The following is a 12,841-nucleotide window of genomic DNA, read 5'->3' as shown; positions in this document are numbered from 1 at the left end:
AACTTCCCTGTTACTAGCTATCAGTTTGATAGGGAATACTTGGAAGGTTCAAGGATGGAAAAGAAAAACCACAATGAAAATCTACTTCCAGACTTTATTTACCAAAGTACAAGTAACAATCAAATTTTTAGAAAAAGGAAATTGCACAATAAAAATAATGCCAGCTGAATAGTATTATTTGCCATCTTTACTAACCACTTTTAGTCAATGTAATCGAAGTCTTCTGGAATACCAAATGTTTTGTTAATTTTGTTTTCTTCAAATCCAAACTTCCTTTTGGCCCAAGATTTTACTGAAAAGATATTATCTGCGGGCAAAGTGAAGAAACAGGTTAATGAAAAGAAAAGAGAATTCTGCTTTCAAGAAATATGGATCTGAGAAGTATTAAGTATTCCATTCCATTATTTAAACTATTATAATTTTTAAAAATAAGAATATGGTATTAAGAGCCGGCCTACACTTGACCATATTCTTGTCTCATTTTTTCCCACTTCTCCATTGAAAAACCTGGTTACCATGTGACCTCTGTTACATGAAAAGCTTCCTCAATACTGTCAAATCCCAAGCTTACAAGGAAACTCTCCAATATTTGTATTATACTTTATAACAGAGGTGGAAGTTCACAAAAGAAAAGCTCAGGGCATGGATAAAACAGTGCATAACCTAGCCTCTAATTATTAAACACACATTCCATTCTTAAAATGACATCACATGGAATCACTTAATGAGAAAAAATAACGGCTCAACAAAACTGTCATAATCTGTACCATTTGTGGTAAAGAGGCTTGTCCAAGAGGTCATTTGTGCCTATTTTCTTTTCCACTTCTTCAGATTTTAGTTGTACTTAAGAACATGGCAAATAGCAGCTGATTCATACAAGAAAACTGTGGCTCATGGCACATGAAGTTCTCACATGAAGCACTTGTGACCATTAGCATGCCACACAAATCCTCCAACATGTGGACAGTGCACAAGCCAGCTTAGAACTGCACAAGGCAGCTGCCTTATATGTACAATTTGCCATGACCTGGGAACTACTGCGCAATCGAGTTTTTAAAAAGGTAGGCATCATGTCCTCAGTGTTTACTGGCTTGAGTCTGATAAGACTGTGCATTACTTATAAGGTGAACTATTTGATATATGCAGTATTTTTTTTTATATATATGCAGTGGATAAAATGAAATTATCCATCTGGTAATGACGCTGCTTAAAGCAGGTAAGTTTTCACTAATGAATCTACGAAAACTAGAATTATTTTGTTTATATCTATCTATGTGTGTGGCTTTTTGTTTTTAATGCCAATGGCACAGTTCATGAAAGACTAAAGATTTTATGAACAATAATCAACTAATTAGCTGCCAAACAACTTTCTCTTCAGGCAAAAATATAACAATTTTAAAAGCTTATTTTAAAAGCTTATGAACTATTGCTTCTTCCTTTGAATTTATTTATGGTCAAAGAAGGGGCAAGAATGCTTCTAAAGAATGTAAACAGAGACACACCAGTCCATCTGTTGGCTGCCTCCTTAGCTACTTTATTTGCTTGTCCTGGAAAAAAAGGGGGAAAAAAAGAGAATCAAAACAAGCTATTACTGAATCACATGCCTAAAGGTTGGTTTAAAACTTCATTTTTGTGACCATGATTATTTTTCTATGGGCTCAGAAATGTTTACTACTATTCAGCTAATATTCAACCAATCCTTATATTTATTTTTTATTTACAGTATTTGTAGTCCATCTTTTTCAGACTTAGTGCAGACTACACAGTGTAAACTGATAACAGTACATACATACAAAAAGACATGCAATCAATGCAGACACTGAATGAGCAAGGGACTAGGATTGCCCAACTCTGACTGTGCATAGCATATTCGGCATGATATAGAGTGTGAATATAATGAAGAAAATACTACATCAGTAGAAAACAATGTATCAGCAGGGTGATACATGCAAACAAATACGTCTTATACACAATGTTATATAAGTGAAAGAGCATTTTTAAGATGTACCCCCCACCCCAAATCACCTTCGGAACGGCAGACTCTTATGATGTGCCACAAACCTGTCTCCAACCACAGGTCAGAAAAATGACAATGAACAGAGATGGGGTTTCTGTAGCATTCACACCCTACAAGTTTTGTCTCCTCCCCCTTGCCCAAATTTCTAATGAGATAGAAAAAGTTATAGTATTTTACACCCTGTGTTAAAACATCCTGTAAAAGAAAATTCAGTGAGCTCACTTACAGGGCAGGTCACATCAGGGAACAATCTGAAGACCTGCAAATTCAGATCTCTGTATCATTCCAATTTTGGTATATGTGCTGCTGAAGCAAGCACTCTCTGATTTACTGATGATCAGATCAATTGTTCCCAAGCCATTCTTCAGAGTATGAAGGTTGGAAATGGTGGGGGCAGCACAGCAGCACTTGCACATACTTAGCTTTCAGGCATGCATGTTGCCTCTTACATTATAATGTAATGTATAATGGGTCCACCATCTGAGTCAGATCTGCTTAAAGATGGACCGAGAGACCTGTTGATTATTTTATTTGCAGCTTTGCAATGGAGAGAGCAAGTCGATTGTTTTCAGCTGACGCTGCAAGTGCTGCTTGTAGTTTGCAAGACTGGGTCGTTTGCTGCACTAATGCTCAGATCAGATCACCGTCACAACCTTAAATTATGGTATGTTAACAAACTCATTTGCACAAAGATCAGTACATTCCTAGTTCACACGTTCTTTTCAATTCCTGAGTGACCAAAGTGACCAGCATTGTGCGAACCATTACCATACTGTTAGCAACTTCACGTTCCATGACCAAAAAAACATACTATAATGTGAAGTTAGTGAGTTCTAAGAGGACAGTCAAAAAGGAAAGTTTTTAAAAAGATATACTTTTGCCCAATATATACCAAAGATATTTCTAACGACACAGCCTGTGCTAGATCCACAAATAGTGTAAAGAACGATGAACATTTTATGAAGCAAAACAAATGTCTTTCAGCTTTCCTTCACCACTCTGCAGTGCACAAAAGATTCCCATGCAGAAGCCCTGAAAGAGCTGTCATATTTCTCACACCCACACAGCCCTTTGTCTTGCCAGTGCTTGCCTAGTCTTATTCTTTAACAATGGTCAATGCACAGTACAAAGGTTGTGAACATGGATGTAAGAAATTAAAGCAACATAAAATGTTCATTGTAATATAAAGTCTGTATTGTAGACAAGGCTTACTTAACTTACGAAGTTAACAGTGCATGCACTCACTCACTCAAATGCACTGTGCTCAGGAGTGTAACAAAAAAGAAAAAAAAGAACAATTACCTCAACAGAAAGGGAAATGGGCTTTGACCTGCTAAGTTCTCTGTGGCATAAAAAGAGGAACTGTAGAGAATCATTTCTACAATTACAAAAAATAAAAAACAAAAAACCCCATACTGCCAACACTTTGTAAGTTTCCAAATGGGCATAAAATAAACTTGCATTTTTAGCAGACCACAAGACGCTACAAATCCCCTGAGTATATCAATTTTTGTCATACCGATTTGTGTGTTTGCATTATGAATTGGAGAAGATACTGTGTGGGTGGGCAAGTGACCAACAGGAAAATATAATTGCAGATATACATTTTATGTGTGCAATTTTGTGTGTGCAATTTTACAGCAAAAATACTTCTTTAGAAAAAGTTTCACTGGATGTGTCTGGCGTACCCAGATAGGAGAGTTTTTAAAAGAAGTTATGAAATAAATTGGAAATCTAAGTCAACACATTAATAGGCATTAGAATGTTAACCATTGTCTTTGCATTTTTTTCAAGTCTCAGGTAGAGTTAGTTTGGTGGAGTGTAGTAGGAAGTTGCTTGTGGGAAGAGAAACTGAAGAGGCCTTGTGAAGTTCAAAAGGAGGAAGCTCTGGTTTGAAGCAGCATAGTACCCATATACAATGCTATAACATTTCACAGTAAGTATTTTTAAAAATATTTCAACACATTTGCCAGGTTGATACACCCCCCCCCCAACACATTACAGAGATAAAAGCTGAGTAATATCATTGGTAATGAGAAAAGACAGCATTTCCAGCCCTCAGTGACTTTACTGCCCTGTGCTGAAGATTTAACAGATAGGATTTTGCACACTCCATTTGAAAAATAAGTTCCATTTGAACTTTCAGGATAAAACATGTGAATACTTTGCTGAATACAGACAAAATTAGCTTTCCACCAATTTCCCCTCCAACTGCAGGTCCCCCTCATGTTGTTCCTCAGGTCTGCTGTCTCCCAGGAGCAATGGTTTGTGGCTGCACTGGGAGAGGAGATGCAGGAACCTTCTGTTCTGCTGATGGAAAATTTAGTCTGGATCCAACCCATTATTGTTAGCATTTTATCCTTTAAGACTAGTTACAGTGAAATGGTGTAAAAGAAGCCTTCTAAGAAACAGGAACCTCAAACTCTTGAGAAAAGCATCAAATGCATTAAGAGCTGCAGAAAGCGCTGCTACATTTACAAAACAAGAAGTAGCATGGTCCAGAATGAGCCATCAGACTGCACGCATCCAGCATGCAGGCATCTAACATGCACTTCTGATAGAGTTAGTTCAACCAATATTAGCAAGATGTCCTAAAAGGCTTCTCAGACAGGTACCTTTAAAATAGCATATGTTAAACTCATTTTACCAACACAAAACATTCTTTCATTGCCACAACTAACCTTCCTTCCTACTTTCCTTATTTAGAAAGCTTTACACAGCAAAAGCCTTTCCTGGTTGCAGCTCCTCATTGCTTCAGCCCCCACCCCTCCATACCAACTAGAAGGCTTCCGATTTCACCTTAGCTTCTCCCAGCTTGGGACAAATCAAACTTCTGTTTCTTTTATCATCTATATGATGAACTTCTATCGTCATTCCAAATTATTCTCAGCTTTATATCATGGCTTTGAAAGTCTAATTGCTGTCCTCACTCAGTCCTGCTTCATATGCTTTTGCTCTTGAGATTCTCCTTTGGATTTTTGCTTGAATCACTACTGGGGTTCATGATTGGCTCCCTTTCCAAGCAAACCCTCTTGAAACTCAAAAACTCTCAATTTCTATAGATCAAGATCTTGGCTCACTGGATATTTGAATGCATATATGCACCCTGCCCTGCACTGAAAAAGGATGTCCAGTATCTTCCTGCTTTTCTCCTCCTTGCCCCTCCAAACATTCATTCTTATACATCCTGCACGTGAGTCAGTTTACAGTGAAGCCTTTGTTTAATTTAAAAACAAAGTAGAATATTTTCTATATTTCTAATATACTAATATATATATTTAATATACTACAACTACCACAAAAAGAATGTCCTAATCTACGGTACAAATACCTGCAGAGTATTTCCATTATTTTTTTAACAACGTGCGTGTGTGCGCACATGAATGCAACAATGAGAAGTGCGAGGACAACTCGTGTATGCATTCCATTGTGTCAGAGACACGTTATACAAATATGCTGTTCCTAGGCATAACGATGTATTTTGTATATTTGTGGAAGTTGGGTAAAGTACTAGAATTTCAGCTGGAAAGCACCAATATCAAAGTTGTATGTAGTGTGTTCCTTCACCTATCCCCATTCTAAAATCTGTGCTGATATGGCCTAGATTCAGAACCAAAACAGTCAAGTTTATAAGATACATGAAATAAGAAATAACATCAAACTCAGCAAATAAATTCAAATGTTTGCAAAATGCTGTACATTGGAGAAAAATACAGATCACCAAAAACATTCATCCATTGACTAGTGAAACTCCTAATCTGCCTTCAATTATTTTACCAAGTACTACCTGATGGAACTTAATTGTTGCAAATGTACAGGACAACAACTTTTAAAAATGAAAATCAATTTTAAAAGCCAGATAAATCCTGCGACAATACCAAATACTGAACTTGTGGACTCTGGAGAGGTAGCATAGAGATCTCCTAACTAAACAAGCTGTGCAGTGCATCGTTGAAAACACAATGCCTATATCAGCACCCATTTTTTCAATTGTTGAACTGCTCTGGATAGGATCAGGGAAGAAAGCCCCTCCCTCCAGTTTTCTGATGCACAGGAAACAAAGCCAGCTGTGCTGTTTCTTTTGCTACTACGAGATCCTCAAGAGAAGCTGCTCTGCCCATGTTGTTTTATTGTCCATACAACAAATCTGAGAAGGGGATACATGGAAATGATTTGGAACTGCAGCTGTAAGAAAAGAAAGTGTTTAAAACACAAGCAGCAAATTTACAATCTCTTGACTGCTGACTGTGGAGCTGTGCAATAAGCAAAATCTCTTTTATTAAACAAAAAACCAAAGAGGTCAATAGCGTGCGGGGCAGAGCAACTAAGCCTGGTGCACAGTTGCAGACAATGTATTTATGTGGAGTTGACAGAAGTCTTTTGTTACTTAGTCCTGACAAACCCTATCAGACACTTTTTGGAGAGACACTATTTATGTACTGATGAGATCTGACAGTCTGACCTTTCCATAAGGGACAGGGAAGCCTGCATTGATGGGACTTGACAGACTTAAAAAAAAAAAGAAAGAAAGAAAATAGGCTCACAAAGATCTAATGTTTTAACAATGAAGCCCTATAGAGGAGGCACAACTATACAGTACTTTTTTAAAAAAAAATAAATCTGCACCATTCTTGAGAGTAAAGGCACATGAAACGATGTTTATGCATTTCCTTCATTTTGCAGAAAGCCTCCTACTGGGGTTAAAGCAAAGGTTATATAACTAATGCATACAAATAATCTGTTGCAAGGATTTAACTGAAGAGAGAATAGTAACAGTGGTTAAAATTTGTCTTCCATAAACACTTCCAAAAGGCAACACTTAGAAAGTAGCTCTCACACAAAAACAGAAAAAAGTATAAGTACACTCTTGATTGAGTCACACAACACATTTTAAAATGGCTGCCTCATATACTTGTGTATTTCCAGAAGATACAGGTATTTGGTTTACCCTATACCATCCCCCTGTCAATGATGTGTGAGGTAGCTACTAGGGGTATGTATAATGAAAATCACAAGCCTTAAAAATCACAAAAAAAATGTTTCTGGGTCTTATCTGTGTCTCTCAGGAACAGAAATGCTAGTTGTGGCTGCTTGGTAGTAACAAAACCCCTCCCCTCAAGAAATCCATGCCTTTTTTTCGCGTTCCAGCATTTACCAGCAATGCAGCATGAGCTTCCATTTCACTTGAATATGTATCTTCCAATCAGATCACTGCAAGGGAGGAACAAAGAGCATCCCTAGCCAATGCCAAAGAGAGCTGCCATTCTCCATCCCCCTCCTTCTCTCTTCTCTGGGCCTTGTGGGCTGGAGACGCATTTTTCTTGTGAAAACAGAAAAGCGGGGGGGGGGGGGATTGCTCAGGGGCCTGTAGAATTAGAACGCTTTGCCCAATTTGCTTGAAACTTGGGGGTTCTTTAAAGAACAGTCACAAGATACTCCACTGGAATTTTGGTGACATTTGGTTGAAAACTACCTTCAGCCCCCACACCCAGAAGTCCCCCGTAGGAAATAGTGAAAGTGCAAAGATGGCTGGGGGACTGGGGGAGGGTGCAACAGAAGCCTTCCTTACTTTCTGAAAATAAAACAAACAAACCACAACAGGGAAGGAAGGCAAATGCAGAGTTTTCAGTGGAAAGGTATCTTTTTATTGTCAGTCACTGTAAGAGTAGAAAAATGAAATGAATGCCAACAGGACTCTGTTTTTTTAAATACTGGTGGCTGACTGAAACTCTCCTGCTCGCTGCCTGCTGTCCTGATAGCCGCCTTAGGATTTAGCAGGGAGAACTTAGTGTGGTTGCACAGAGAGACGCCTACTTTGGGGGTCTGTAAAATCGTCCCCCTTTGTTGGAACTTAGGCCTTCTTTAGATTAGAGGAAGGACTATGTTCTGTAAGTGCAAAAACAGCTGCCCTAGAACCTTCAATTGGTCCCCTCTCCCCTTCCTCACTGAAAAGAACAGCCATAAAAATCATGAATGGGGGAAAACTGACAAATTTCAACCCTGACCCAGCAACACCCTAATGGAAAACTACCCAATCACATTAAATATTTCACTCAGATTTCAGATAGGAAACCACAATGAAAATTTTCTAAATGCATACCCCTAATAGCTACCAAAAAGTGTGAATATATTTCATTTTAGTTAATATCATTGGTTTACTTGGGATTTTGAGCAAGAGAACCTATACTATGAAGAAAAAAACAGAAACAGCAGACAACAACAACACAGTCACACAAATCTGCTACAAGAATGAGGCAGGCATATCAAAGCGTGCTAGAGAGCAAACGCTGCTTTGTCTGACAGTGGAAGTAGATGAACAACCAATTATATTGAATCTGCAGCATTCCTATTCTGTTACAATTATTAGCTGTCAAATATCTCATCCTTCTTTCCAGGATTTCAGAAGACAAATTTTAGCTTCACAACAACCCTATGAAGGAGGTCAGGCTGAAAAATCAGTTCCCAGGACAAGTCCGTGACCCCCCCACACAGGGCTTTTTTTCTGAGGAAAGAGGTGGGGGAACTCTCACCCGGGGCAACACCTAACAGGTGGTGCCCCATCACTACACGTGCACGCATTAAAAGCGCATACGTGCTCCTGGGAGCACACGATGATGTCACTTCTGGGAAGTAACGTCATCGCGCACAGTTTGGCTGCCCCCCGGGGAGAAAGAAAGAGAAAGGAGGGGAAAGAAAGAAGGAAAGAGAGAAAGAAAGACAAAGATATGGAAAGAAGGAAGGGAGGGAGGAAGGGAGGGAGGGAAAGAAGGAAAGAAAGATGTGGAAAGAAGGAAAGAGGGAGGGAGGACGGGAGGGAAAGAAGGAAAGAGAGAGAAAACAAACAAACAAAGAGGGAGGGAGGGAAAGAAAAGGAAGGAAAGACATGGAAAGAAGGAAAGAGAAAGGAAGGAAGGGAGGGAGGGTTCAGCTGGGAAGGGGGAATCTCCCTCCTCTCAGCTGAAGTTTTAAAGCCCTTTTGGGGCTTCCCCAGCTTCAGCTGGGAGGAAGGGAATCCCCTTCCTCTCAGCTTCAGTTTAAAGCAGTTTGGGGCTCCCTCCTACCAGCTGAAGAGCGGGGATTAGAGCTCCTTTCCCACAGCTTGCCAAGCAGAAACAATCTCTTTTAACCCCTGCTCTTCAGCTGGTCAGGGCCACCGGAACATGTGACTACTTTGCAGAGCTGCTGAAACACCGTTCCGGTGCATTCCAGCAGAAAAAAAGCTCTGCTTCCACATATTGGGGGTGGGGTGTAGTTCTATATTTAAATCCAGAATTCTAAGCACTGCATCATGTTGGATCAGGAAAAGTTTGAATTTTCATGCACTTTTCCAAAAGTACTCCAAGAATTAACGTTTATCATTACACCAACAACGTGCCAAGTTATTCTTCCAGGCATCTGCTGTCCACCACAATTAAGATTTTTTTTAAAAAGTGGTCTTAACTGTTTAACACCTTCTGTACAGCTCATTTTCAGTAGTTACATGTGGACTAAATATATAACATAGTAAAACAATTCTGGACAATTCTTACGGATCTCTTCAACAACATCTGGGTCGCACTCTCTGTATTTTTCTATTTCTGACTTCAGTTGGTCTTTATTCTGACGAAGGGCAGCAAGTTCTTTTGTTAATGCAGCACGTTCTGCCTAGGATCATATTTTGAAAAATCCCCCCAAATTAAACATTATTATTTTAATGGTGTCAACTGCAATACAACACAACATAGTCACAATAGGCTTTTAAAAGCGCAACACCAAGATCTGTAGTTAAGATACTGATACAATAGGCACGGTGTACCCCAATCATTTATGGGGGTCATAGCACAGGGTGCACATGTGCTTTCATGTACCAGTTTGTTCCAATATTATATTCATCCTAAACATTTGCATTGCACATTTACTAGAGCCAGTGAATTATTACCCCTGCATGATTGGTGGCATTATTTATTTTAAGTGCAAAATAAAAAAAGAACAATTTCAATTGCCTTCGGCACTGCTTCCCCCACCCTTTTGGAGTATACCAGTGCTAACGAAAGCAGTCTTATAAGGAATAGCTTACAGAACATATCACCCCGCCCATGCGCCTTCAACTGTTAATATCCAGAAGATTTCAGATTATGGTTTCTTGTGGAAATTATTCAGTACTTACAGTATCTTGGCGTCCAGTTTTTGATTTTTCAATGTTTTCCTGTAAACTCTCTTTCTTCTGGCTATATTCTGATAACTGAAGGAAGAGAAGAACATTTTGTCATCGCATTTGACTTCAACCTGATAATTTTTAATCTTAAGAAATGTATGTAGTTCAAAACAGACCTGTTCTTATACAATAAAGCAGGATCTAAGGATCTAACCAAGATGTGACTGTTCCATAAGCTCTTTCTCTATTCACAGTATTTTAAAGTAGAGAGTACTTCATAATCTCTTGAACTCCTATTTACACCACTCTGAGTGAAATATGACTGACCTTAATTGGATTAACTTGTTCACATAACACAAAAGTGACAAAAAGAAAAAAGTAACTCAAGGGCTGCTTCACAGGAAGATGTACAGAAGGTGTTACACAGTTAAGACCACTAGATGCAGCTTACATCATTCTCCTCTCCTCCATTTTATCTTCACAACAACCCTGTGAAGTAGAGGGTGTGATTGGCCCAAGGTCACCCAGCAAGCTTGTAAGACAGAGTGGAGTTTGAACCTGGGTCTCGTAGATCCTACCCAACACTCTAACCACTATACCACATTGGCATGTGGGGAACAACTATATCTATTGTACATGTGATCTCCCAATTCCAGACGCCCATTAATTCATGAACAAAACTGCCAGCCATACTAGCTGGAAAAACCCACAAAGACATCTGAAAGCCATTTGGATCCACCATTCTTCAGTGGCAGGCCATTCTAGTCGATCCCCAACCCTGCATATATTCTGTGCAACCACTAGACCAAACTCCACCAGATAACCATCTTTCCACAATGGAGTCACATTCTGCTGCTTTACCTTCAGATCACCAATCTCATGCAGAAAAATTCAGGCCAAGAGTATGTCCAGCTACTCAGGCAGGACTCAATGCTAACACTGAGAGGGCCATGTTGTAATGGCAGCCATGAAATCCTAAACTACCAGAATAGCGACCTGCAACACTTACCAACCTGGGGACCAACAATGACAATGGCTGATTCCGCACACGTTGGATAGTGCGCTTTCAATGCACATTATCAATCGTTTGAGGTGAATTTTTTGTTCCGCACACAAAAAAATCTGTTCCAAATGATCTATAAAGAGGATTGGAAGTGCATTATCCAGCGTGTGCAGAATCACTCAATGCCAGCCCAGTCAGCTCAGGCAAGGCGACACTGTGGCAACAGGACGGGCACTACAACCAACAGTATCTCTGTCTCATCAGCCCAACTAATAAATAAGTTACTGATGGACATGATGATTTGTTAGAGAGAGAGAATCACTATGGCAAGATCATCCTTCATATTACTGGTGATAGATATGATTGGAGTAACAACATCAGATACTTAGATCTGTATTATGAATTGATATTATAGCACAAATTCTTCAAGTATTGCAAGAAGTTGCCAAGCAAAGAGTTTTCCCATTATCCCTGAAAACCTCCTTTGACTATCACTCTTTGATACCACCTGTTCTTAAACTTTAAGACAATCAAAAGTTTGGGATTTTCTGCAGTTTTTTTCCGTTGGTTCTGGCCCCATACTGCTTTGCTTTATCCCGTGATTTCTGCATGCTGTTTTGACTTTAGTTTTCACTTCAGATTTTTGGGTTTTCCCTCAGGTTTTTTCTGGTTCTTTTGAGACCACTTTACCCCGAAGTTTTTTTGGAAGTTGATTTTTAGTCTCTTTTTCCTCATGCATGTTTCTTTTGGTTTTGTTTGTCCCTCCCACTCTACTTCCTGCCTTTGGGTCAGCCACAGCAGCGGTCTCCAGTTTGGACTGAGGAAGAGGGTGGAACTTAGGAATGGGTGGTGGAGTTGCTCCCATTTTTGGATTTTTCTTGCATTCATTTTCAATCATTTTTTAAAATTCAGCCCTTATATTAATGTGTGATATAAGCATGCACAAAAAATAAGAAGGGGTGCTGTGATGCCACCAAAGAAACCACTGACAATGACAACATGCTCACTTAAAAATCTTGATTATTTAAGGCACATGCAGAACAAAATAAACCCATTCCACAACTATAAAAATGCAACAGGAGGGCAGGTGGAAGAACTGCATCCAAACTGATTCCTGAGTTTGGGGATCAGCTGCCAAGTTGTGTGCGCAGAAAAGTCCTTTGTTTTGGCAGCCTCCCCCCACCCATATATTCATCTTTAGTCTTATTCTTTAAAATGTTTAGGTTTAAAAATTCACTTACTAATCAGCTTGTAACAGTGCAACAACATATGCATAGTTACTTAGAAGTCAGTGTCATTTGGATAGAAACAACTGACTAAGAAAAAGCATGTTTGGCTAAGCATGCCTTATGTGCTCCTAAGTTGCCCAGCTGAAATATTAGAATCACACCATGCCTACGCTGCATAGTCTACTGGATGGATGGGTAGTTACACTGTGTTTCTAGACTGCCTGCTTACAAAGTATTTTTTCTATTCAGTCGTCCAGCACAAGAGTAAAAACATTTCACAACATATCATTCAAGCTACATAGCTAAGGTTCGGTTCACTCACTGGCAAGTACTTATAGAGCCCTATCAAGCCACATGGCCTTTTATGGTAAAGCCATTCAAAAAGATGTCCTAAGACAGTCTCTCTCTTACAACACTGCTTTCCTTTAAGTCAAACAAGGAAAATCTGTTTCTTGGAT

General features: G+C 39.3%; 1 protein-coding gene across 2 annotated transcripts in view; it reads right to left on the bottom strand.

Annotated features, from left to right (window-relative positions):
* Nucleotides 1-80: 80 nt before the first annotated feature.
* The window catches only part of MND1 (meiotic nuclear divisions 1), a 35,429-nt gene continuing 22,668 nt past the window's right edge, over nt 81-12,841 (bottom strand). For both annotated transcript variants that reach the window (XM_054990223.1, XM_054990224.1), the window contains 4 exons: nt 10,164-10,238; nt 9,547-9,661; nt 1,503-1,547; nt 81-307 (listed from right to left, as the gene is read on the bottom strand). In XM_054990223.1, the coding sequence (XP_054846198.1) occupies nt 201-307; nt 1,503-1,547; nt 9,547-9,661; nt 10,164-10,238 (342 nt within the window). In that variant the 3' untranslated portion in view covers nt 81-200. The remainder of the gene's footprint in view (nt 308-1,502; nt 1,548-9,546; nt 9,662-10,163; nt 10,239-12,841) is intronic.

Source organism: Eublepharis macularius, chromosome 10 (genome assembly GCF_028583425.1).
Source record: "Eublepharis macularius isolate TG4126 chromosome 10, MPM_Emac_v1.0, whole genome shotgun sequence".
NCBI classification, from domain to species: Eukaryota; Metazoa; Chordata; class Lepidosauria; order Squamata; family Eublepharidae; genus Eublepharis; species Eublepharis macularius.
This window is presented reverse-complemented; position numbering and strand designations above follow the sequence as displayed.